Source organism: Anoplopoma fimbria, chromosome 24, assembly GCF_027596085.1.
Source record: "Anoplopoma fimbria isolate UVic2021 breed Golden Eagle Sablefish chromosome 24, Afim_UVic_2022, whole genome shotgun sequence".
In the NCBI taxonomy this organism is placed as follows: Eukaryota; Metazoa; Chordata; class Actinopteri; order Perciformes; family Anoplopomatidae; genus Anoplopoma; species Anoplopoma fimbria.
In genome coordinates, this window is record NC_072472.1 from 738315 (window position 1) to 762685 (window position 24371).

Consider the following 24371-nt stretch of genomic DNA (forward strand, 5'->3'; position numbering starts at 1 on the left):
GAGGCGAAGATGAAAGATTGAGAAACAAGAGACACTTGAAGGCGGCATTACTTCTCTGCAAGCAACTGTTTCTTGATACTATTGGCTTTTTATGTTACTAATAAGATAAAACCTCTGACCTTGAGATTAGGACATTCTCTGTGACTTAAACATAATTCTGTTGTTTCAGGTTGATGGAAAACTACACTTATAACAGCCCCACGCTCCACCTGGAGTCTTTGCATCTTTCCAAAGAGTCTGTCTACCCTGTCTTTCTCTCGTTTTTGTTCACATACTTGTTTATAATTGTTGCAAATGTAAGCATTGCTGTTCTGATCTTCATTGACAAGAGCCTCCACCAGCCCATGTATCTCCTTTTTTGCAACCTGCCGTTAAATGACATCCTTGGAAATTCTATCTTGATGCCCCGTTTGCTTATGGACATGTTGAAGCCTCCCTCTGAGCTCTTTATTAGTTATTATGAATGTGTGGTCCAAGCTTTCACCACACACATGTTTGGTACCACTAGTCACACTGTGCTCATGATTATGGCTTTTGACAGATATGTGGCCATCTGTAGTCCATTACGATATAATATGATAATGACCAACAAAATGGTGATCAAGTTGATCGTGTCTGCCTGGGGAGTGGCCTTCGTTTTGGTCGCGATTCTACTCGGTCTGACCATACGACTGAACAGATGTAGGACTCTGATCACAAATTTTTCCTGTGACAATGCCTCACTGTTTAAACTCTCCTGTGAGAGTGTGTTTATTAATAATGTCTATGGCCTCACTTTCACTGTAGTCCTGTTCACAGGTTCCATAGGCACCATGGTTATCACTTATACTAAGATTACAGTAGTCTGTCTCACCAGTAAAAGCAAGTCTTTGAACAGTAAAGCCTTGAAGACCTGCAGCACTCACCTGGTCGTGTATCTGATCATGGTGTTAAGTGGAATGTCAAGCATAGCTCTACATCGTTTCCCTCACTTCTCATACTACAGAAAACTCACCAGCATTTTGTTTCATATTGTCCCTGGCAGCCTCAACCCCATCATTTATGGAGTGCAGTCCAAAGAGATACAACATTTTTTCCTCAAGTTATTTGACTCAAAGAAGGTTTTGCCATCATTGTAAAGTTTTTTGGGGGTGAATTTATCAATGCAATATGTAGTGTGACCTAAGGGTGCCATACTGTGCTTCTGTTTTTGTCCCTTGTAAGAGTTTAAGGACCCATTTCTGCTATTATTATGGCTACTACTACCAATACTACTCTAAATATATGTAGCATTTTTTGTCATATGGATTGACTTTTGTATAATATTGTTCATTCTGTACACATGACATCTATTGCATTTCTGCTCATCCTGGGAGCAGGATCTCTCCTCAGTTGCTCTCCCTGAAAGACAGAGGATGGCATATGCTGTAGAGATTGTAAAGACCTCTGTGGTAAATTTGTGGGATTGGACTATTCAAATAAAATTCCATTAAAAAAAAATGAGTGCCTGAATGTATGATTACTTTTCATATTTCCCTGAATCTCAGTAATAAGTGGTGATCTCTGACAACTGTCTTATAAGGAAAATACAATGGCAAGGACCTTGTGCAATCTATGTAACAAACACCAACAGAGTAATTTCTGAAAAACAGATAAGAGTTTTGACATAATAACCTTGACTTGTATCAAGGAAAGGTAAAGGTACCCCTGTGTTCTCTTAATTAAATGCAGTAGTACTTTAACCTGAGCATATTGCCTGGAGTAATAGGGTATTTTGTGCAACAACAAAAAATCATAAGGCTATAAAATGCAAATGAATGTACTTTGACTGTAATTTATGATTACTTTAAACTAAACACCAATGGCCAGTGTCATAAAATGGATTAACAGGAAATAGTTTTGATGTTATAACTAAGCTTAACAATGGCTCGTAATAGAGACCTGACAGGGTTCTGGATTGTGGTTCAGAAAAAAGCACCTTTTTGAGTTGACATAACAGCTCTTGGACATTGCTCTGCTGTGCTTCTCAGAAACCTGTGTATACACAAGTTGTTGTTTTTTCTGCTACAAGACCTTCAACACAATGACCTGACTTCGAAATGCAAATTAATGTAAACAATCAAGAAATGATATGCACCACTCTAAGCAGTGGCGGATTTAGTAATTTGGGGGCCCAAGGCGAACTTAGCTAGGGGGCCCTTCAAATCCGTTCTTTTAACACAAAGGGACCTGTCAATACTTGCACTAAATAAAGAGTAGAATGTGAGAAATAAGTCTCGGATATAACACCAGTGTATGTCAAAATGCAAAATATTTATTTTTTCAGTTTACAGTTACTTCTCACCGGTCTTCATACATCAGTGATGTGTAGATATCTGGAACTGCACCTTTAAAATAAACAACAAAGAAAATAAATACAAAACATATTAAGAGTTTAACTTTTTTCATATACAATATGATATAAAGTATGTACAAAAGTTCATACTGTATATCATCTTGTTTATGAAAATAAGAATACCTTTTGTCCACTTTTTTTGATAAAATGGGCATCAATTACCTTGGTTATCCAGCAGGACTTTTCTGGTAGATGTTAATGATGGACTTCTGTCTCTGTGACAAAATAACAGCAGGTTACTCAAGTAGTTACAGGAATTATATTGAAATGTACTGTAAAATGATTACCTTCTCTTCTTGTCCCTGTCTTTGTGCTCTCCTCCTTTCTCTCCTCCTCCTTTTCTCTCTCCTTTCTCTCCCTTTCTCTCCTCCTGTGTCCCTTTCTCTCCTCCTGTTCCCTCTCCTCCTTTCTCTCCTCCTGTGTCCCTCTCCTCCTTTTCTCTCCTCCTGTGTCCCTCTCCTCCTTTCTCTCCTCCTGTGTCCCTCCCTCCTTTCTCTCCTCCTGTGTCCCTCTCCTCCTTTCTCTCCTCCTGTGTCCCTCTCCTCCTTTCTCTCCTCCTGTGTCCCTCTCCTCCTTTCTCTCCTCCTGTGTCCCTCTCCTCCTTTCTCTCCTCCTGTGTCCCTCTCCTCCTTTCTCTCCTCCTGTGTCCCTCTCCTCCTTTCTCTCCTCCTGTGTCCCTCTATTTCTCTGCCTCTTCTTCCCTGTTATGCTTCTCTCTCCCTGGAATGTTATGTTCATGTCTTTCTTGTCTTTGTCCCTTACTTTCTCTTCATCTCTTCTGTCCCTGTCCTGCTCCTTTGTTCCTGTATTAGTCATACTCTTCTTTATTCATCTTCTTCTTTCCTGCGTTTCCTCCCGCTTTCTCCTTTTAATCGCCCCACTTGGATATTGTCGCTTCATTTTTACTGTCAACACAAATCGTACGTAGCACTTCACTTCACTTCACTTCCGTCTTTCGCGGTCTTTCGTCTTTCGCGGTCACTCATGGAATAGTCCATTATAACACGAAAGGGGAGGGGGGAGCGATAATACGATTTGGGGATTTTTATTTTTTTTGTCTGTTTTTTCTTTGTTTTTTTCTTTGTTTTCAGTTTAGACATACACAATTATAATTTACAAACACAATGGTGGGGGGCTACTGTCTGGAGGCCCCAAGCCCCTGCTAAATGGGGAGGGGGCAGCTGGTTGGGGGGCCCCTGCAGGTTGGGGGGCCCCAGGCAGTTGCCTACCTTTGCCTTAATGGTAAGACCGCGCCTGACTCTAAGCTTATGGATCTTGGTCAGAAAATCTATTTAAAAATCAGGACAGAGCTAGAAATACAAATAATTCATCCTTTAATAAATGCGTCAGTCAGAAGGACTGACGCATTTACACGTCTGGAGAGGCAGCTGGTAAGGGTGGTGAACTTTGAAAACAACTAAGAGACTATTCCCTTTCACAAAGATCACTGCTGGTACCAGTTTGGCTCTGGCTTATGTTAGCTTTATGCCATGGGGATAGGTAGATCATTTATGTGCGGCTATAGTTTAAAATCTTTACTGTGCATTATTGATGGCCTGTTTTTTGATCGATTGTCTGTTAATTGTAAATGTATTTGCAAATCTAATTATGTTTATCAAGTAGAAGCACAGTAAATAGTGAGGATGAATGAGGTGTTGATTGTTTGTTAATTGCATTTGGAGTACATCCTGGTAAATTCTTTGGTCACAAGCCTGGTGAAATAATGAATTATAAATCTCTAAAATACTTGCAAAAAAAAAAAAGACCTTGTAAAGGCTGAGCCTACAAGGATTTATGACCCCACATTTCTTGTTTTAAAAGCATCTACATTCCTAAGAACCGGTTAAATACAGAGACACATCCAATTGTGTCTAAACAACTGAAAGAAACTGAGTTTTGATGCAACATGTATCTTAATTGTTTAGTAATAGGAGGAGCTCCTTGACATGTGGGTTTTGGACCTCCTGTTCACATCTCACATTCCTGTGCCGATGTGAGGTCCCGGGACAGAGGATGTCTCATGTGTACAGATTGTAAAGCCCTCTGAGGCAAATTTGTAATTTGTGATTCTGGGCTCTACTAAATAAACTGAACTGAATTGAATGACTCTACATCTGTGTGTAAGTTAGTTTATATTTTATCGTATTAACTTTTCTGTTCCCATGTTTAATCATTGTATTTTGTATATATATTTTGAATCTACCTTAACCTAACAAATTCCCTTCATTTGTAAACCATTCACAAATTGAGTCTTGTAACTGCTTTGTTTGCATTCGTTCTGTTTCATGATAACACAGTATATCTCTGTTGTACAATTGTTTGAATCATTCTTTATTTAATTTAACAGGTTTTATTCAGTGGGGGTTCACCAGACTGGACATGAGTGAAGTGAAGTTCTTATTCTTGCATCACACATTATCTCACGTAACATAATGGTAATTGACTCCCCTTAGGATAAAAATCATTTCTATAAAGCATTGCAAAAGAGGAGATCTGTTTGATATCACCAGCAATGAGAAAGAAGAAAGAGAAGCTCAGATACGTGAAGCAGAAACACCCAAAGTAGGTAACCCTGATCTACAACTTTTGTGCCTACTTTCAGGATGAACTTCCTGAACTCAAACATGAACTTTTCTGTCATGAAGTTCAGAATTTTAAACAAAACCAAACACAATTATTTATACATGGATATATAGAGTAATACCAATATCTGGGAAAAGCTGCATGCGTCTGTTGTGGTTACTTGTATACTTTGCCTCCACATGATCCCTTATATAACTTGCCAGGACATTACTTGTGACATTTACAGAACTGTTTTGTTCTTTCAGGTTGATGGAAAACTACACTTACAACAGCTTCACATTACAGCTGGAGGGCTTAAATGTCTCAAAGGAATCTACGTACCCGGTGTTTCTTTTCCTCTTTTTCTCCTACTTGTTTGTAATTTTTGCAAATGTAAGCATTGCTGTTCTGGTTTTCGTGGACAAAAACCTTCACCAGCCCATGTATCTCCTTTTTGGAACCTTTCAGTCAATGACATCCTTGGAAATTCTATCTTGATGCCCCGTTTGCTTATGGACATGTTGAAGCCTCCCTCTGAGCTCTTTATTAGTTATTATGAATGTGTGGTCCAAGCTTTCACCACACACATGTTCAGTACCACTGCTCACACTGTGCTCATGATTATGGCTTTTGACAGATATGTGGCCATCTGTTATCCTTTGCGTTACACAACCATAATGACCAACAAAATGCTGATGAAGCTGACAGTGTCTGCCTGGGGAGTGGCCCTTGTTTTGGTTGGAATTCTGCTTGGTCTTACCCTCCGGCTGAACAGATGTAGGACTCTGATAAGAAGCCCTTACTGTGACAATGCTGCACTGTTTAAACTCTCCTGTGAGAGTGTGTTTATTAATAATGTCTATGGCCTCACTTTCACTGTAGTCCTGTTCACAGGTTCCATAGGCAGCATGGTTATCACTTATACTAAGATTACAGTAGTCTGTCTCACCAGTAAAAGCAAGTCTTTGAACAGTAAAGCCTTGAAGACCTGCAGCACTCACCTGGTCGTGTATCTCATTATGTTGTTGAGTGGAATGTCTATCATTATTCTGCATCGCTTCCCTCAGTACTCAGACTACAGAAAACTCGCTGCTATTTTGTATCATATCATCCCTGGCAGCCTCAACCCTATTATTTATGGCTTGCAGTCCAAAGAAATGTGTAAATTCTTGTGTAAGTTGTTTGAGTCAAAGAAGGTTTTGCCATCATAACAAAGACGATATACCAAGCCCACAGGAGTTTTTAAGCACACGGGGCCCCACATTGATTCTTTGTGTGTAAAAACACAAATCAGAAATTCTTGTCCACCTATTAGGATTCAGAGATGGATATGTTAGACTAAGTTGTGAGGTCCATTTACTGTTATGTACTGATGTCGTTCACTTACTAACATCATTCTAATAAGCATCATATCAGACTCTGTCAGGGACATAACAATAAAGTCCTTGACTTACAGACCACCAAAACAGACAAGATAAATAATTATATCACTGAAAGAAGAACTCACATCATGAAGACTAATGTACCTCACACAGAGACAGGGCCATACCGACACTACACCAATGCTGATCTTTCTGTGATAAATCAATCTGACGCTGTATTGACTCTACTTTACACATGGGAACCATCAGAGATCAGATGGGCTTATGAGAGAAATTTATGTGAACTGGCATCCAAACACTGAAAAGCGAGGAAGTGAATTTTCAATTTTGGAACTCAGATAAATCATAGGAGGTGAAATCCTCATTAACTTTTAACATATAGAAAGCAGATGTACCAATTCCAATTTCTGAATCATTAAAAGTGTGACCTGCCGTTTCTGATTTTCTTTCTATGAACATTAATTGACAGCAAGGCTCCAAATTTACTTTTCTTCACCACCGTTCTAAAACGTCCCAAAAAATAGATTCAACCGCCTTGAAGACCCAAATATTCAAAACGTTTGTTTTTATTTTATTATTATCTATAGTGGTTATTTGCATAAAAGCACACAATTCAAATGATAAGGAAATAAATTATTTTATTTTCTAAACATTAACTTTGATAAAAAAAAAAACCTTGGCATTAGTTGTTTCAAGTATGTATTGCTGCTGAGAGCTAACGTTATTGTTAGAAAGTGAAACAGGTCATCTAGCCAAAAATACTATTTGACAAGAATACATTTGAACAAGTCATGACAGCGTTGTAATTAACCTTTGCCCAAAAACTCAATTTAAGTGAATATAGCTTGAATGCATCATGATGCAAGTCAATGCAACCTCCATTAACATTAGCTGTTAGCACCTTAGTAATCATGACCATGCTAGGGAGAGACCTTGTGCTGGGGACTCTGAGACATAATGAGTGTCTGAATAAGTTGGTTAATACAAATGTGTTCATGGTTGTTACTCCTGGGTTTCATTTGGACTTGCAGTCGTGGCAAATTGTAAGCTTTATGTCTTCTTCACTTACATGCTTTGTCATAGGCTACGTTCCCACTGCAATCCTTAGTGTTCACGGCCCTGAACTGACCCGGAAAAGTACTAATTACAACTCACATGTCACCATGGACAGATAAAGACAACTGGATACAGAGTTAGAGGTGGTGAATCATTCATTACTAAGAAAGTTGCTCAGTGGCGCATGAAACAGAAATAACGTGACTTTCATGAGTTGGACTTTCCTTCAATCTATGGGAAAAAGTCTAAAGCTCATTAACATGAATGGATGAAGGAACATAAATCTGGAGTCTGATATTAGTTAGTTTTACAACTTTAGGGGCTAATGATTTAAATAAGAGCTATTCAAATGTTCATGCTGGAAAGTGGACTCATTTAAAACAAAAAAAGGTTGCCAATATTCAGACGTCCCTTTCCCATTTGAAGTCTATGGTAATAGATTTTTTGTAAGCGGACAGAGATAGGCAGCGAGGAAAAACAGATCATTTGGCACATTTTATAGCCAACTCTGGGAATTAAGGTTTTATTTCACCAGACGAGAGTTAATGATTGTTAGAACAGTGGAGAAACACTTTTTTATTTTATTTTAAGATTATTTAGTTTTTGTCGCGATTGAATGGAGCACGTTTTATGCTGCTCTGGTGCTCGAACACATCCCAGCTGAAACTGCGGCTGAAAATGATGGCTTTTTGTGAAGCAATGGCTACACAAAAGTGGCCCAACCAGAAATACAAAGATCAGATTCCATGTGATTCTGCGATTGATGTAAACATTCACAAATTGAGTCTTGTTTTGTTTTCATGCGTTCTGTTTCATGATAACACAGTATATCTCTGTTGTACAATTGTTTAAATCATTCTATATTTAATTTATCAGGTTTTATTCAGTGATTTATATCAAAATGTTTGGCACCGTTTTGCAGCTGAGATACCCCAGCTTTTAAATATAAAATAATGAAAAAGACTATGTAAGTCCCTAGTATTCATTCTGTGATGGGGTTAAATTGAATAATCAAGATAGCTGTTAGGATAGGAGTGGTTTGTTGCTCCTACCATACACTGCAACCCCTTTTTCAAGAAGATAAGGCAACAAAAAGTCAGAAGATATTGTCTTCTACACTGCTTCTCTTCTACTCTTGACTATGCTGGGTTATCTCTACAACCCTACCTCCTGCTGGCCAGCAGGTCAAGGGAGGGGGGAGCCATCAGTTCTGTCCGGCTGCAGGCTTGAAGGCCCACTGCAGAAAAGCTGACCTGAGTAGCAAGAACCTGAAGAAGTGGCTTCCTTCACCTGGTTTCTAATATGCTACAACCATGATTGAAAACTTTGAATCCTGCACACCACACCACACCTCTCCCTCCTTGCTCTGCTGGTTCTGCGTCTTGTTCTGGCCTTGTGTTCATGCCTCGCCGACTACGGCCATCTTGTGCTGTCTTACGTGCCCTGCACTCCAACCTAAGATGCATCAAAGTGCTGAATATATTCCAGCAAATATTGAATGAAAGAGATTTTAAAAGAAAAAGTCTCTGAAATGAAAGAGTGGACAGATGGAAGAATGTGATTCCAACAAACTACTATCATCCAACAAAATCCAAGATGCAGAGATACCGACAGAGGAACTTCCACCACTCCAAACAGCCTAACAGTCCATCTGCCCATCAGAACCGTCAGGTGAAAACAATACAATTTCCAGTTGTAAATAAGTTTGATGTTTCTAGAACAAATAGAAACATAAAACTTATTTACAACTGGAAATTGTATTATTTTCACCTGACGGTTCTGATGGGCAAAAATAAGTTTGATGTTTCTAGAACAAATACTCCTCCAATGAATCGCCACCTTATCGTGGTGGAGGGGTTTGTGTGCCCCAGTGATCCTGAGAGCTGTGTTGTTGGGGCAATAGCTCCTGGTAGGGTCTCCCAAGGCAAAGTGGTCTCGGGGGAGGGGTCAGACTAAGAGTGATTCACAAAACCCCAATGAATCGGACAATGCGAGGTTGTGGCACCTCGCCCGGAATAGGGAAACCGGGGCACCCTCCTGGAGCCAGACCCGGTAGGGGAGCTCGCCAGCGAGCATCTGGTGGCCGGGCCTTGGCACATGGGGCCCGGCCGGGCCCAGCCCGAAAAAGCTACATCGTGCCGCCACCCTGTGGGCCCACCACCTGCAGGGATAGGCATCGGGGTCGGGTGCAATGTGAGCTGGGCGGCAGGCTGGGGCGGGAACCTGGGCGTGCTGACCCCCGGCATCACAGACTAGCTCTAGGGACGTGGAATGTCACCTCTCTGGTGGGGAAGGAACCGGAGTTAGTGCGGGAGGTGGAGCGGTACCAACTAGATATAGTTGGGCTCACCTCCACGCATAGCACTGGCTCTGGAACCAAACTCCTGGAGAGGGGCTGGACTTTTTCCTTTTCCGGAGTTGCCCAGGGTGAGAGGCGCCGGGCGGGTGTGGGGATACTCACAAGCCCCCGGCTGAGCGCCGCTGTTCTGGAGTTCTCCCCGGAGAACGAGAGGGTCGCCTCTCCGCGACTGGGAATCGCAGGGGGAAAGTCTCTGACTGTCGTTTGTGCCTATGCACCAAACGGCAGTTCAGAGTAAGCGGCCTTCTTGGAGTCCTTGGGTGGGGACTCCATAGTTCTTCTGGGAGACTTCAACGCTCACGTGGGTAACGATGGAGAAACCTGGAGGGGTGTGATTGGGAGGAACGGCCTGCCCGATCTGAACCCCAGTGTATTTGACTTCTGGAGGGATACTGAACTACTTGATTCTGCTAGGATAGACTAAGTATATTGATTTTGCTTTCTTAAATTGCTCTTAACTGTACCAACTGTAGTGTTTGATGCTGATTATGTTGTTCTGCCATTCCTGTAATCAGGAACTGCTTTGAGAGGTGTGCTTTAGTTTCAATAGGTCAATTGTCCTCTTAACTGCTAGGGGGAGTGGCTTACACTCCTGTCAGACAATGAGCAATCAGTAGGTAGATCCTTAACTACTGCTGGTGGCTGGAAGCGTCAGCTTTCAAGCGTCTGGCAAATGAAGGCTAGGGCGAACAAAGGCAACAGGGCGACTTTTTCAAGCCAGACTTCTTCAAGCAATGAGTTCTCGAGCGTGTACTTGTACGGGTCAGTAATTTATTTATATTGACTACCATGTGTCTGCATCCTATTTCTGTCTGTTCCTCTGTCCGGTGGTCACGTAGACAGTGGGTCACTCCCAGGTGCCGTGACCCCACTAATCTCATCTATCCCACTCTCTCAGCCCATGGTGAACAAGTGGTGTCGGGGGGGCTTTGGAACTGCCAGTCGGCAGTGCCTAAAGCTGAGTTCATCTCAGGCTACGCATCCTTGCTCTCCCTCAACTTTCTTGCTCTAACTGAGACCTGGATCACACCAGAAAACACCACCACACCCGCAGCTCTCTCAGATGTGTACTCCTTCTCTCACACTCCCAGAGCTGCGAGGCGAGGTGGTGGCACTGGCCTGCTAATTTCCCCAAAATGGAAATACTCTCTTGTCTCTGTTCCACAGTTCTCCCCTTCCTCTTTTGAATTTCATGCTGTTACTGTCACTTATCCAGTCAAGCTCACCATTGCTGTTGTGTACCGCCCACCAGGCCCTCTTGGTGAGTTCCTGGAGGAGCTTGACACACTAGTCTCGCACTTCCATGACGATGGCTCCGCACTCATCATGCTCGGCGACTTCAACATCCAGACTGATAAGTTAGAACCACTGCTTTCCTTCCTCTCCTCCTTTGACCTCTATCGCTCTTCTTCTCCTCCTACCCACAAGGCCGGCAACCAGCTGGATCTTATCTTCACTAGACACTGTTCTACTGCTAACCTCTCTGTCACTCCCCTCCAGCTCTCGGACCACTACTTCATGTCCTACTCCCTCTCCCTCTCCTCTCCCCCCTTACTTCCTCCACCTACCCACATGGTTTCTACCCGTAGTCACCTCCGCTCCCTCTCCCCCGCTGATCTTTCCTCTTCCGTTACCTCTGCCCTCCCTGACCCTGAATCCTTCACTCTCCTATCCCCCGATACTGCTACTGATCTTCTCCTCTCCACCCTTTCCTCCTCTTTGGACAACCTCTGTCCCTTCACCTCCAGGCCTGCACGCCCAACTCCTCCTGCCCCATGGCTGTCGGACTCAGTGCGTACTGACAGACGGAGCCTAAGAGCGCCTGAGCGTAAATGGAGAACAGGCAAACTCCCGGAGGACCTTCTTAACTTCCAATCTCTCCTTTCCACTTTTTCCTCCTCTCTAGCTACTGCTAAAGCGGCTTTTTTCCGCTCTAAAATCCTAACCTCTGCTTCCAATCCTAAAAAACTCTTTGAAACTTTCTCTTCGCTCCTGCAACCCCCACCCCCTCCTCCTACTTCCTCCCTTCTCCCTGATGATTTCGCCAACTTCTTTGACAAGAAGGTAAACGATATCAGATCCTCCTTCTCTCAGCCCCCCCTCCCTGTCCACGCTCTCCCTCTCTACCCTCTCCAGCTCTTCCCCCTCAGCTCCCCTTTCCCTCTCCACACCCCATCTTACCCTATCTTGCTCCCCTCTCCCCTAACGAGGTCCTCGACCTTGTTACATCTAACCGCCCCACCACGTGCTCCCTTGACCCGATCCCCTCCCCTCTTCTTCAGTCTATTGCCACTGAACTCCTTCCTTTCCTCACCCACCTCATCAACACATCTCTCGTCTCGGGATGCTTTCCCTTGGCTTTGAAGACTGCCAGAGTCACCCCCCTTCTGAAAAAACCATCACTTGACCCCTCTGATGTCAAGAACTTCAGACCGGTTTCTCTTCTACCCTTTCTATCCAAAACACTTGAACGCGCTGTCTCTAAACAACTGTCTTCCTACCTCCACCAGAACAACCTCTTGGACCCCCACCAGTCCGGGTTCAAGGTGGGTCACTCGTCAGAGACGGCCCTCCTTGCGGTGACAGAGTTGCTTCACGCCGCGAGAGCGAACTCTCTCTCCTCTGTCCTGATTCTCCTGGACCTGTCAGCGGCGTTTGACACGGTGAACCACCAGATCCTCCTCTCCACCCTCGAGGGGATGGGCGTCTCAGGCTCTGCACTCTCCCTGTTTGCATCCTACCTGACAGGCCGATCCTACCAGGTGACATGGAGGGGGGCCGTGTCGGAACCACGCATGCTGACTACGGGGTTCCACAAGGTTCAGTTCTGGGCCCCCTTCTCTTCTCGCTCTACACAACATCTCTGGGTTCTGTTATTCGCTGGCATGACTTCTCTTACCATTGTTATGCCGATGACACCCAGCTGGTCTTGTCATTTCCTCCCGGTGACACCCAAGTGGAGGCACGCTCTGGTCATCTCCCGCCTGGACTACTGCAACTCACTACTTGACGGAGCCCCGGCGTCGGCCATCAGACCTCTGGAGCTCGTCCAGAAAGCTGCAGCACGTCTGGTGTTCAATCGCCCCAAGTTCTCTCACACAACTTCCCTTCTCCGTTCTCTACACTGGCTCCCTGTAGGAGCATCCAGTTTAAGACTCTGTGTGCCTACAGGGCAGTGAGAGGAACAGCTCCTTCCTATCTCCAGGCCTTGGTCAAGCCCTACACCCCCGCCCGACCACTTCGCTCTGCTGCCTCGGGGCGTTTGGTTGCCCCGTCGCTCAGAGGTCCCTGCGGCCGATCCACCCGGTCACAGCTTTTTCTGTCCTGACCCCTCAGTGGTGGAATGAACTCCCCACCGACGTCAGGACAGCAGAGTCGCTGCCCATCTTTAGGCGCAGGTTGAAAACTCACCTCTTCAAGAAGTACTACCCTGAGCCTTTCTCGTAGCACTTATTGCATTTGTATTAGTTGTTGCACTTACTGTATTCGTATCAGTTCGCTGCACTTATTGAATTCGTATTTGTTTACTGCACTTATCCTATTCGTAGTAGTTTGTAGCACTTATTATATTCGTATTAGTCTGTTGCAATTATTGTTTTCGTAGTAATTTGCCTCTGCACTATACTTTTGCTCTGGCTTATGCTTTAAGATGCTTGTTTAAGAAAGGAGATGCACTGATGACTTCTGGTGACTAGTAGTTCTCTTGAATACCTATGTTGAATACACTTCCTGTAAGTCGCTTTGGATAAAAGCGTCTGCTAAATGACTGTAATGTAATGTAATGTAATGTAATGGGGTTCCCCAGGATGAGCTGGAAAGTGTTGCTGGGGAGAAGGACGTCTGGAGGACCCTCCTTGCTGCCCCCGCGACCCGGCCCCGGATAAGCGGAACGAAATGGATGGATGGATGGATAGAACAAATACATTTGAGTCATATAATGAAATTTAGACCGTAATTATTTAATAAATTAAAATTACAACAAGTTTATGATTTATAATTTAGTTATGAAAAATCTTTAAATATTTTAATAAATCTGCTCAAAATATGGCCTAAAGCCAAGAGTTATGGCAGCAGTGGGTATTAGCTGTATATGCATTTTATTAGTCATTGAGTGGAATCCAGGTAAAAATCTTTTTTAAAAAAAGGGTAGATGCATTAATCTCTTTCAAGTGGGGAAGCTGCTTCTGCTTTTATAAGTGCTACTAATGCCATTACTACTCTCATTATATGGATCATTTCTGCATTACAGATTGACTAAGTCATATTATTATATGTTGTCCATTCAAGTGCACTTCTGCCCATCCTGGGATCCCTCCTCAGTTGCTCTTCCTGAGGTTTCTTCTTTCGCTCCACTGGTCCTACCCACATCCAGGTCATAATTTGCTGGATGCCCTCACTAGCCTCAAGTCTCTGTGGCCATGTTCCAGTGTGATCCCATCTCCATTACTGTCTTCCAGTTTGGATTTGCCAGTGTAGCCCCTCCTGGCCGAGCTCCAGCTGCCAGAGTCTAGTCCTGAGCTCCAGTTGCCTAAGCAGTCCTGAACTCCTTCAATCTGATCCAGCAGCCTGTCCTCTGCTATAGCCCAATATTATAGTGCCAGCAGATAAAAAATATAATATATATGTATATACAACATATCAAGGCCTGCAGAGGAGTTCTGCCTTTTGATGTCGTCCTCCAGGGGGTGTTCACCAGACTGGACATGAGTGAAGTGAAGTTCTTATTCTTGCATCACACATTATCTCACGTAACATAATGGTAATTGACTCCCTTAGGATAAAAATCATTTCTATAAAGCATTGCAAAAGAGGAGATCTGTTTGATATCACCAGCAATGAGAAAGAAGAAAGAGAAGCTCAGATACGTGAAGCAGAAACACCCAAAGTAGGTAACCCTGATCTTTCCTCACAATTGTCATACTTTTCTACTTATTTCTAGATTGTGCCTACTTTCAGGATGAACTTCCTGAACTCAAACATGAACTTTTCTGTCATGAAGTTCAGAATTTTAAACAAAACCAAACACAATTATTTATACATGGATATATAGAGTAATACCAATATCTGGGAAAAGCTGCATGCGTCTGTTGTGGTTACTTGTATACTTTGCCTCCACATGATCCCTTATATAACTTGCCAGGACATTACTTGTGACATTTACAGAACTGTTTTGTTCTTTCAGGTTGATGGAAAACTACACTTACAACAGCTTCACATTACAGCTGGAGGGCTTAAATGTCTCAAAGGAATCTACGTACCCGGTGTTTCTTTTCCTCTTTTTCTCCTACTTGTTTGTAATTTTTGCAAATGTAAGCATTGCTGTTCTGGTTTTCGTGGACAAAAACCTTCACCAGCCCATGTATCTCCTTTTTTGGAACCTTTCAGTCAATGACATCCTTGGAAATTCTATCTTGATGCCCCGTTTGCTTATGGACATGTTGAAGCCTCCCTCTGAGCTCTTTATTAGTTATTATGAATGTGTGGTCCAAGCTTTCACCACACACATGTTTGGTACCACCACTCACACTGTGCTCATGATTATGGCTTTTGACAGATATGTGGCCATCTGTTATCCTTTGCGTTACACAACCATAATGACCAACAAAATGCTGATGAAGCTGACAGTGTCTGCCTGGGGAGTGGCCCTTGTTTTGGTTGGAATTCTGCTTGGTCTTACCCTCCGGCTGAACAGATGTAGGACTCTGATAAGAAGCCCTTACTGTGACAATGCTGCACTGTTTAAACTCTCCTGTGAGAGTGTGTTTATTAATAATGTCTATGGCCTCACTTTCACTGTAGTCCTGTTCACAGGTTCCATAGGCAGCATGGTTATCACTTATACTAAGATTACAGTAGTCTGTCTCACCAGTAAAAGCAAGTCTTTGAACAGTAAAGCCTTAAAGACCTGCAGCACTCACCTGGTCGTGTATCTCATTATGTTGTTGAGTGGAATGTCTATCATTATTCTGCATCGCTTCCCTCAGTACTCAGACTACAGAAAACTCGCTGCTATTTTGTATCATATCATCCCTGGCAGCCTCAACCCTATTGTTTATGGCTTGCAGTCCAAAGAAATGTGTAAATTCTTGTGTAAGTTGTTTGAGTCAAAGAAGGTTTTGCCATCATAACAAAGACGATATACCAAGCCCACAGGAGTTTTTAAGCACATGGGGCCCCACATTGATTCTTTGTGTGTAAAAACACAAATCAGAAATTCTTGTCCACCTATTAGGATTCAGAGATGGATATGTTAGACTAAGTTGTGAGGTCCATTTACTGTTATGTACTGATGTCGTTCACTTACTAACATCATTCTAATAAGCATCATATCAGACTCTGTCAGGGACATAACAATAAAGTCCTTGACTTACAGACCACCAAAACAGACAAGATAAATAATTATATCACTGAAAGAAGAACTCACATCATGAAGACTAATGTACCTCACACAGAGACAGGGCCATACCGACACTACACCAATGCTGATCTTTCTGTGATAAATCAATCTGACGCTGTATTGACTCTACTTTACACATGGGAACCATCAGAGATCAGATGGGCTTATGAGAGAAATTTATGTGAACTGGCATCCAAACACTGAAAAGCGAGGAAGTGAATTTTCAATTTTGGAACTCAGATAAATCATAGGAGGTGAAATCCTCATTAACTTTTAACATATAGAAAGCAGATGTACCAATTCCAATTTCTGAATCATTAAAAGTGTGACCTGCCGTTTCTGATTTTCTTTCTATGAACATTAATTGACAGCAAGGCTCCAAATTTACTTTTCTTCACCACCGTTCTAAAACGTCCCAAAAAATAGATTCAACCGCCTTGAAGACCCAAAAATTCAAAACGTTTGTTTTTATTTTATTATTATCTATAGTGGTTATTTGCATAAAAGCACACAATTCAAATGATAAGGAAATAAATTATTTTATTTTCTAAACATTAACTTTGATAAAAAACAAAAACCTTGGCATTAGTTGTTTCAAGTATGTATTGCTGCTGAGAGCTAACGTTATTGTTAGAAAGTGAAACAGGTCATCTAGCCAAAAATACTATTTGACAAGAATACATTTGAACAAGTCATGACAGCGTTGTAATTAACCTTTGCCCAAAAACTCAATTTAAGTGAATACAGCTTGAATGCATCATGATGCAAGTCAATGCAACCTCCATTAACATTAGCTGTTAGCACCTTAGTAATCATGACCATGCTAGGGAGAGACCTTGTGCTGGGGACTCTGAGACATAATGAGTGTCTGAATAAGTTGGTTAATACAAATGTGTTCATGGTTGTTACTCCTGGGTTTCATTTGGACTTGCAGTCGTGGCAAATTGTAAGCTTTATGTCTTCTTCACTTACATGCTTTGTCATAGGCTACGTTCCCACTGCAATCCTTAGTGTTCACGGCCCTGAACTGACCCGGAAAAGTACTAATTACAACTCACATGTCACCATGGACAGATAAAGACAACTGGATACAGAGTTAGAGGTGGTGAATCATTCATTACTAAGAAAGTTGCTCAGTGGCGCATGAAACAGAAATAACGTGACTTTCATGAGTTGGACTTTCCTTCAATCTATGGGAAAAAGTCTAAAGCTCATTAACATGAATGGATGAAGGAACATAAATCTGGAGTCTGATATTAGTTAGTTTTACAAATTTTGGGGGCTAATGATTTAAATAAGAGCTATTCAAATGTTCATGCTGGAAAGTGGACTCATTTAAAACAAAAAAAGGTTGCCAATATTCAGACGTGCGATTCATACTTTTATGAAAAAAAAGATCTGAGTCACGTATGCACAAAAAAAATGATTTGGGAAACTTTGCCCTACAATCTGAAGGTAGCCAATGATCTCAAACCGAGCTACTCTTCCTCCCGGAGAAGGGCTGCCCGCACCGAGACCTGTCCATCACCATTGATGATGCCGTGGTGACGCCAACTCGGACTGTGAGGAATCTGGGTGTGACCCTGGACGACCAACTGTCGTTCTCAGCAAACATTGCATCGGTCACACGCTCCTGCAGATTCCTCCTCTACAACATCAGGAGGATTCGCCCCTTCCTCACTGAGGAGACGGTGCAGGTGCTCTACAGGCTCTGGTCATCTCCCGCCTGGACTACTGCAACTCACTACTGGAGCCCCGGCGTCGGCCATCAGACCACTGGAGCTTGTCCAGAAAGCTGCAGCACGTCTGGTGTTCAATCGCCCTAAGTTCTCTCACACAACTTCCCTTCTCCGTTCTCTACACTGGCTCCCTGTAAGAGCTCGCATCCAGTTTAAGACTCTGGTGCTAGCCTACAGGGCAGTGAGAGGAACAGCTCCTTCCTATCTCCAGGCCTTGGTCAAGCCCTACACCCCCGCCCGACCACTTCGCTCTGCTGTGGGTCACTCGTCAGAGACGGCCCTCCTTGCGGTGACAGAGTTGCTTCACGCCGCGAGAGCGAACTCTCTCTCCTCTGTCCTGATTCTCCTGGACCTGTCAGCGGCGTTTGACACGGTGAACCACCAGATCCTCCTCTCCACCCTCGAGGGGATGGGCGTCTCAGGCTCTGCACTCTCCCTGTTTGCATCCTACCTGACAGGCCGATCCTACCAGGTGACATGGAGGGGGGCCGTGTCGGAACCACGCATGCTGACTACGGGGATTCCACAAGGTTCAGTTCTGGGCCCCCTTCTCTTCTCGCTCTACACAACATCTCTGGGTTCTGTTATTCGCTGGCATGACTTCTCTTACCATTGTTATGCCGATGACACCCAGCTGGTCTTGTCATTTCCTCCCGGTGACACCCAAGTGGAGGCACGCTCTGGTCATCTCCCGCCTGGACTACTGCAACTCACTACTTGACGGAGCCCCGGCGTCGGCCATCAGACCTCTGGAGCTCGTCCAGAAAGCTGCAGCACGTCTGGTGTTCAATCGTCCCAAGTTCTCTCACACAACTTCCCTTCTCCGTTCTCTACACTGGCTCCCTATAGGAGCATCCAGTTTAAGACTCTGGTGCCTACAGGGCAGTGAGAGGAACAGCTCCTTCCTATCTCCAGGCCTTGGTCAAGCCCTACACCCCCGCCCGACCACTTCGCTCTGCTGCCTCGGGGTGTTTGGTTGCCCCGTCGCTCAGAGGTCCCTGCGGCCGATCCACCCGGTCACAGCTTTTTTCTGTCCTGACCCCTCAGTGGTGGAATGAACTCCCCACCGACGTCAGGACAGCAGAGTCGCTGCCCATCTTTAGGCGCAGGTTGAAAACTCACCTCTTCAAGAAGTACTACCCTGAGCCTTTCTCGTAGCACTTATTGCATTTGTATTAGTTGTTGCACTTACTGTATTCGTATCAGTTCGCTGCACTTATTGAATTCGTATTTGTTTACTGCACTTATCCTATTCGTAGTAGTTTGTAGCACTTATTATATTCGTATTAGTCTGTTGCAATTATTGTTTTCGTAGTAATTTGCCTCTGCACTATACTTTTGCTCTGGCTTATGCTTTAAGATGCTTGTTTAAGAAAGGAGATGCACTTATGACTTCTGGTGACTAGTAGTTCTCTTGAATACCTATGTTGAATACACTTCCTGTAAGTCGCTTTGGATAAAAGCGTCTGCTAAATGACTGTAATGTAATGTAATGTAATGTAATCTCCTGGTGACCTCTATGTCCATGCGTGGTCAGTTGTGGAGGACAACCTATCTACTCCAGACAGATTCATCGCTGTGTCATACTTTTCAAATTCCCACTTCTAAATCAATGACTTATCTCGACTACAAGGGATGTTCTGTGACTTTTGTGCATTTCAAGCACCTTTTTGCAGAACTGCTGAGTGTTCCTTTTTCTTCATGTTATAGGCTTTTTTCATGTTACTGACAAAAGCTGGACCTTCCAGATTGTTATTTATTTAAATACATTTGTAGAGATCTGTTTTCACTCTGTAATTAAACAGATTCTATCATTTGATCAACATGAAATATGTTTTATGTCATGTTGTAAAACAGTAACATACATAAAAAAAAATGTATTGCTTACCATTTCATAAGCCCCGATGTCTTTTCTCACATAAGTCATAATGGGTACTTATGAATTGCTGTTGATTTTAAGCATTGTTTTGCGTGGACAAGAGGAAACTAAATACCACTTTGTGGTTATTTAACAACAAAATAAACTGAAGATAAAAATTAAAAAAACAAGTGATAGTGGATTTTAGGATAGAACGAGTAACACAAACTTTACTCTTTATTGACTCAGAGTTACAAGTTATTTATTATCAGCTGCTGCCAGCTGCCAGAAGCTAGCAGGCTGGATATTAGCAGGCTAAGAAGCAGGACAGGAGCTGACAGGACAGGCTCTGGAACAGCCTGGCATGGGTGTTATAATGAATAATACATTTCTTCTTATGAAGCCTAGTAGTCGGGCGGATGCTTCAGGGTCCTCCCAGGGCCAGTTGGGTTTCCTAGGAACAAGTTATGATAAAAAGGCTAACATGATGACAACCGTGTGACCACAAGGTTTATGTCTGTAGTATGAAAGTAAAATGATAATGAAAGTAAAATCAGTTGAAGACATTGCTCATCACTAGCTACATTATCCAATGGAATTATTATTATTAGCTGCTCACTTTCACATAAAAATGCTAACATTCAGTTATATTATACGTCAGTAACATTAGCTGCTAACTTTGATTTCACAATGCGAACATTTAGCTATATTATACAATGTAAGTAACATTAGCTGCTAACTTTGACCATCACAAAACAAATGCGAGGATCGTAAAATAAACATCAGTATTTGCTTGGAACTACCTATTTAACTTTGTCTGTATAATTAACCTACTTTATACAAATAAGTAACATTAACTGCTAATTTTGGACATTGCAGGCCTAACGTTAAGAATAATTATACAGTGCCAGTACCATCGACTAACAATAACCATAACTAATCAAGGGTAAAATGAAACAAGTGTCCCTTACATTAGCTGCAGACGTCTAACGTCACATCTGTTGGCTCTAGTCTTTGCAGTGTCTTTGCAAGTGCACAATTTACCGAAGATGCAATAAGCATTTGCTAAGTGTAATTTTGGCTTTAATGCTGCGTTCAAAACAACTCGGGCCAGTTTGACTGCAGAATCCTTTGAGTTTACTTGCATCACTTGTGCTAGACGCGCCGGTAAGAAGGAGGGGCTTCAGATACCAACATGTCATCAACCATTGCCGAAATAGCTTGTTGTTGAAGTCCAAGATACGTCGGAAAACAAAATGCCATTGAGTCTGGATTCATAACATCATCCAAAGGTACTTGGTGAATTTCCCCGAGCTGTGTTCACTGTATATAGCAAGCCAAACATGGGCTGGTTTACTACAGCGGAATGAACCCAAAAGAAACATATTTCACTGTAAAATAACTACCTGTTTTCTGAATGGAGTTCTGATCAATCAATGCTAGGCTATGCTAACATAACACACAAAATAACATTATCCAGGCATAGATTTGGCAGCAACATTATTGAGCTACGCAAATCCCATGTAATTGTGTTGCTCAACCATTTGCTGCATTAACAATAAGTGAGCAGGAGAGTTTTGGGGAAATGTTTAAGTGCCCTCCCATCTGCATGAAACTTTCACAGTGATTGGCAGTTGTGCTGCCTGTTTTTTACATAGTTTGATATTGCCTATATGCATGAAATAGAATTACAGATCTGTAGGAGATTTAACTTTTGATGTGGTGTCATTGTTCATATCAAAAAGGTTGCCGACCCCTGCTTAAGTGTAAATGGCAGAATATAAAAACTACTTCCTCACATACCCGTACTGTAGTGGTAGATCTAGTAGATATCTGCCGCTGAGACATCACTCACACCTCAGTAATGTGGAACTGGATGGCATCTGGTTTGTGGCACTAAAGGCAACAGTCACATCTTATTTTCACTTTATTCAATGCCTAACCTTTTCACAAATAGTAACTCTGGATACCCCAATGGATAGGCTGAAAAATACATGAACAGGAGCTGCACATGTGGTTTTTCAGGCGCACGACATGCTACTAAAAAATGTAAAAACAACGTCAGCAGTATGGAGTAAATAACTGGTGGGAGAAGTAGGTTTAATGAAGAAAGAAAATGACGTTGAGCCCTTCACCTGCACCTGAACATTTTCTTATGAACAAGAACAACCACAAACAATGCAAACGTTTGTGATTTCAAAAGCAGTCTCTTTATAATAAATATGGCCAGCATTCTAGACGGTTTAAATTATATTTAGGCGCCGTTTGGGTTGGTGGTGAAAAATTTCAAATTAGAGACCTGCTTGTGATGGCCAATGTACGCAGCTTACAGTTAAAGCGTCTTTTACTTGTTATATTGTATTTAATTTAATATTGTCACATCTGTGTTTTTTGCTGTCACCATCTTGCTTTTTGCGGTTGCCATGTTGGTTTTTGCCATCACCATCTTGGTATTTGGTTGTCACCATTTGGTTACCGTAAATGGACCAACATTTACTTAAAAAAACATCATGCTGTATCGAAGAAGACTTGTTTACTGAGGAAATAAATCAAGAGAGAAGTAGAGTCATTTTCTCATAGACTTTAGACATAGACTATAGAAAGTATATGCAGGTTAAAGAAACATCAACATTTGCTTCATTTTTCAGAACTGGAGGTTGCCGCCTGCTACAAAGGCAGGCCAGGCTGAACCTGAGCCTCCTCTCCGCATGATATGGTGAACCTTTCAGATATCCAAACTAATGTTGCATTGCAGTGCTTCTCAGTAACTTGAAAAGTCAAAAACATGTTTATTTACTGGCACGTTCTCTCAAATGAGCAAGAGAGCGTTGCTTGTGAATCCTCACTTGATAACAAAAGGTCCCCTGAGAATCAAACTGTGACTATATTAAAATGCAACCGAGGACGAGAATGTCTGGGTGATACCAATAGAGACACGAGAAAGAACTGAAGACAGATGAACCAGAAGACTCCCAGCAGGTATCACTGAACAACAAACAGGCCAGCCTTTCTCTAATATGAACAATTACTATTTTTGATCAAAAGTATATGCAATTATCTTTTACTTTTTTTCTTTTTGTTGCTTCTAATCTTTTGTTGAACTGCATTTTCTTTGAAAAAAAAGTTTATATCGCTTTTGGCTGTTGTTAAAGTGTAACTGTCATAGAGCATTTCAGTGACCCAGGATATTTGTTATTGCAGGTTGATGGAAAACTACACATTCAACAGCTTCACACTCCAGCTGGAGGGGCTGAATGTCTCCAAGGACTCTCTCTACCCTGTCTTTCTCTTCCTCTTTTTCTCCTACATTTTTATAATGCTTATGAACATAGGCATTGCATGTCTTGTTTTCATTGACAAAAGCCTCCACCAGCCCATGTATCTCCTTTTCTGCAACCTGCCGTTAAATGACATCCTTGGAAATTCTATCCTGTTACCCCGTTTGCTTTTAGACATCTTGAGACCTCGCTCTGAGCTCTTCATCAGTTATTATGAATGTGTGGTCCAAGCTTTCACCACACACATGTTTGGCACCACTGCTCACACTGTGCTCATGATTATGGCTTTTGACAGATATGTGGCCATCTGTAGTCCTCTGCGCTATGCTGCCATAATGACCAACAAAATGATCATCAAGCTGACAGTGTCTGCCTGGGGAGTGGCCTTCGTTTTGGTCGCGATTCTACTCGGTCTGACCATACGACTGAACAGATGTAGGACTCTGATCACAAATCCTTATTGTGACAATGCCTCACTGTTTAAACTCTCCTGTGAGAGTGTGATTATTAATAATGTCTATGGCCTCACTTTCACTGTAGTCCTGCTCACAGGTTCCATAGGCAGCATGGTTATCACTTATACTAAGATTACAGTAGTCTGTCTCACCAGTAATAGCAAGTCTTTGAACAGTAAAGCCTTGAAGACCTGCAGCACTCACCTGGTCGTGTATCTGATCATGCTGATCACTGGGTTTATTGTCATTATTCTGCATCGCTTCCCTCAGTACTCAGACTACAGGAAGCTCTCTGCCATTCTGTTTCATATCATCCCTGGCAGCCTCAACCCTATTATTTATGGTGTGCAGTCCGCAGAAATCTGCAAATCCTTGTCAAAATTATTCCGATCCAAACCAGTTATTCCATTATTCTGAGTTGAGAACTGTAAAGTTAGTGTTTAAACTTGAAGACAAAGCATTTACAGAATGAGAAAAAAATATAAAATGTAAACTAAACTCCCTTGTTGTATTTCAAATATATATTAAATATGTTTTGTGTTTGAAGTTTGATATATATGTTTACAAAAATGATGAAATTAAATTCTCTTAGGCATAATGCACCCAGCCATTATCTACACTTGTGTTTCTTTTCCAGGTTCACGGGGCTGGAGCTCACTTGGCCAACAATAAAATATAATATATGAGTCAAGTGTTGTGTATGTTACAAACAAAACAAATGGATGTACATGGACTGGATAATTATGTGTCTGGATGTTTGTGCTCCACGTTGGTGATCTTGTCAGCCTGTAATGCATCACTAACACAGGCCTGAGGATGTAAACACCCACCAGAAGCGTTGAACAAAATGGTTTGCAGATTAGTTTTAATAGGATCTGAGTTAGGACCACCTGACTTCGAGGCTGCCATTC

General features: G+C 42.4%; 3 protein-coding genes and 1 pseudogene across 3 annotated transcripts; all 4 read left to right on the forward strand.

Annotated features, from left to right (window-relative positions):
* The first annotated feature begins 170 nt into the window (after positions 1–170).
* LOC129113284 (olfactory receptor 146-like) lies at positions 171–1118 on the forward strand. Its single transcript, XM_054625499.1, has one exon. It carries the CDS (start codon positions 174–176, stop codon positions 1116–1118), a length of 945 nt encoding a protein of 314 aa, XP_054481474.1. The 5' UTR covers positions 171–173.
* A 4085-nt stretch (positions 1119–5203) lies between these two features.
* LOC129113286 (olfactory receptor 146-like) lies at positions 5204–6147 on the forward strand (annotated as a pseudogene).
* Positions 6148–14916: 8769 nt separating this feature from the next.
* On the forward strand, positions 14917–15861 carry LOC129113287 (olfactory receptor 146-like). The gene has a single exon (XM_054625500.1). It carries the CDS (start codon positions 14920–14922, stop codon positions 15859–15861), a length of 942 nt encoding a protein of 313 aa, XP_054481475.1. The 5' UTR covers positions 14917–14919.
* Positions 15862–22932: 7071 nt separating this feature from the next.
* Positions 22933–23877, forward strand: LOC129113288 (olfactory receptor 52N5-like). The gene has a single exon (XM_054625501.1). It carries the CDS (start codon positions 22933–22935, stop codon positions 23875–23877), a length of 945 nt encoding a protein of 314 aa, XP_054481476.1.
* The last annotated feature ends 494 nt before the right edge of the window (positions 23878–24371 follow it).

Coding starts and splice junctions, on each gene's coding strand:
- LOC129113284 (XM_054625499.1), top strand. CDS start 174: ATGGAAAACTACACTTATAACAGCCCCACGCTCCACCTGGAGTCTTTG.
- LOC129113287 (XM_054625500.1), top strand. CDS start 14,920: ATGGAAAACTACACTTACAACAGCTTCACATTACAGCTGGAGGGCTTA.
- LOC129113288 (XM_054625501.1), top strand. CDS start 22,933: ATGGAAAACTACACATTCAACAGCTTCACACTCCAGCTGGAGGGGCTG.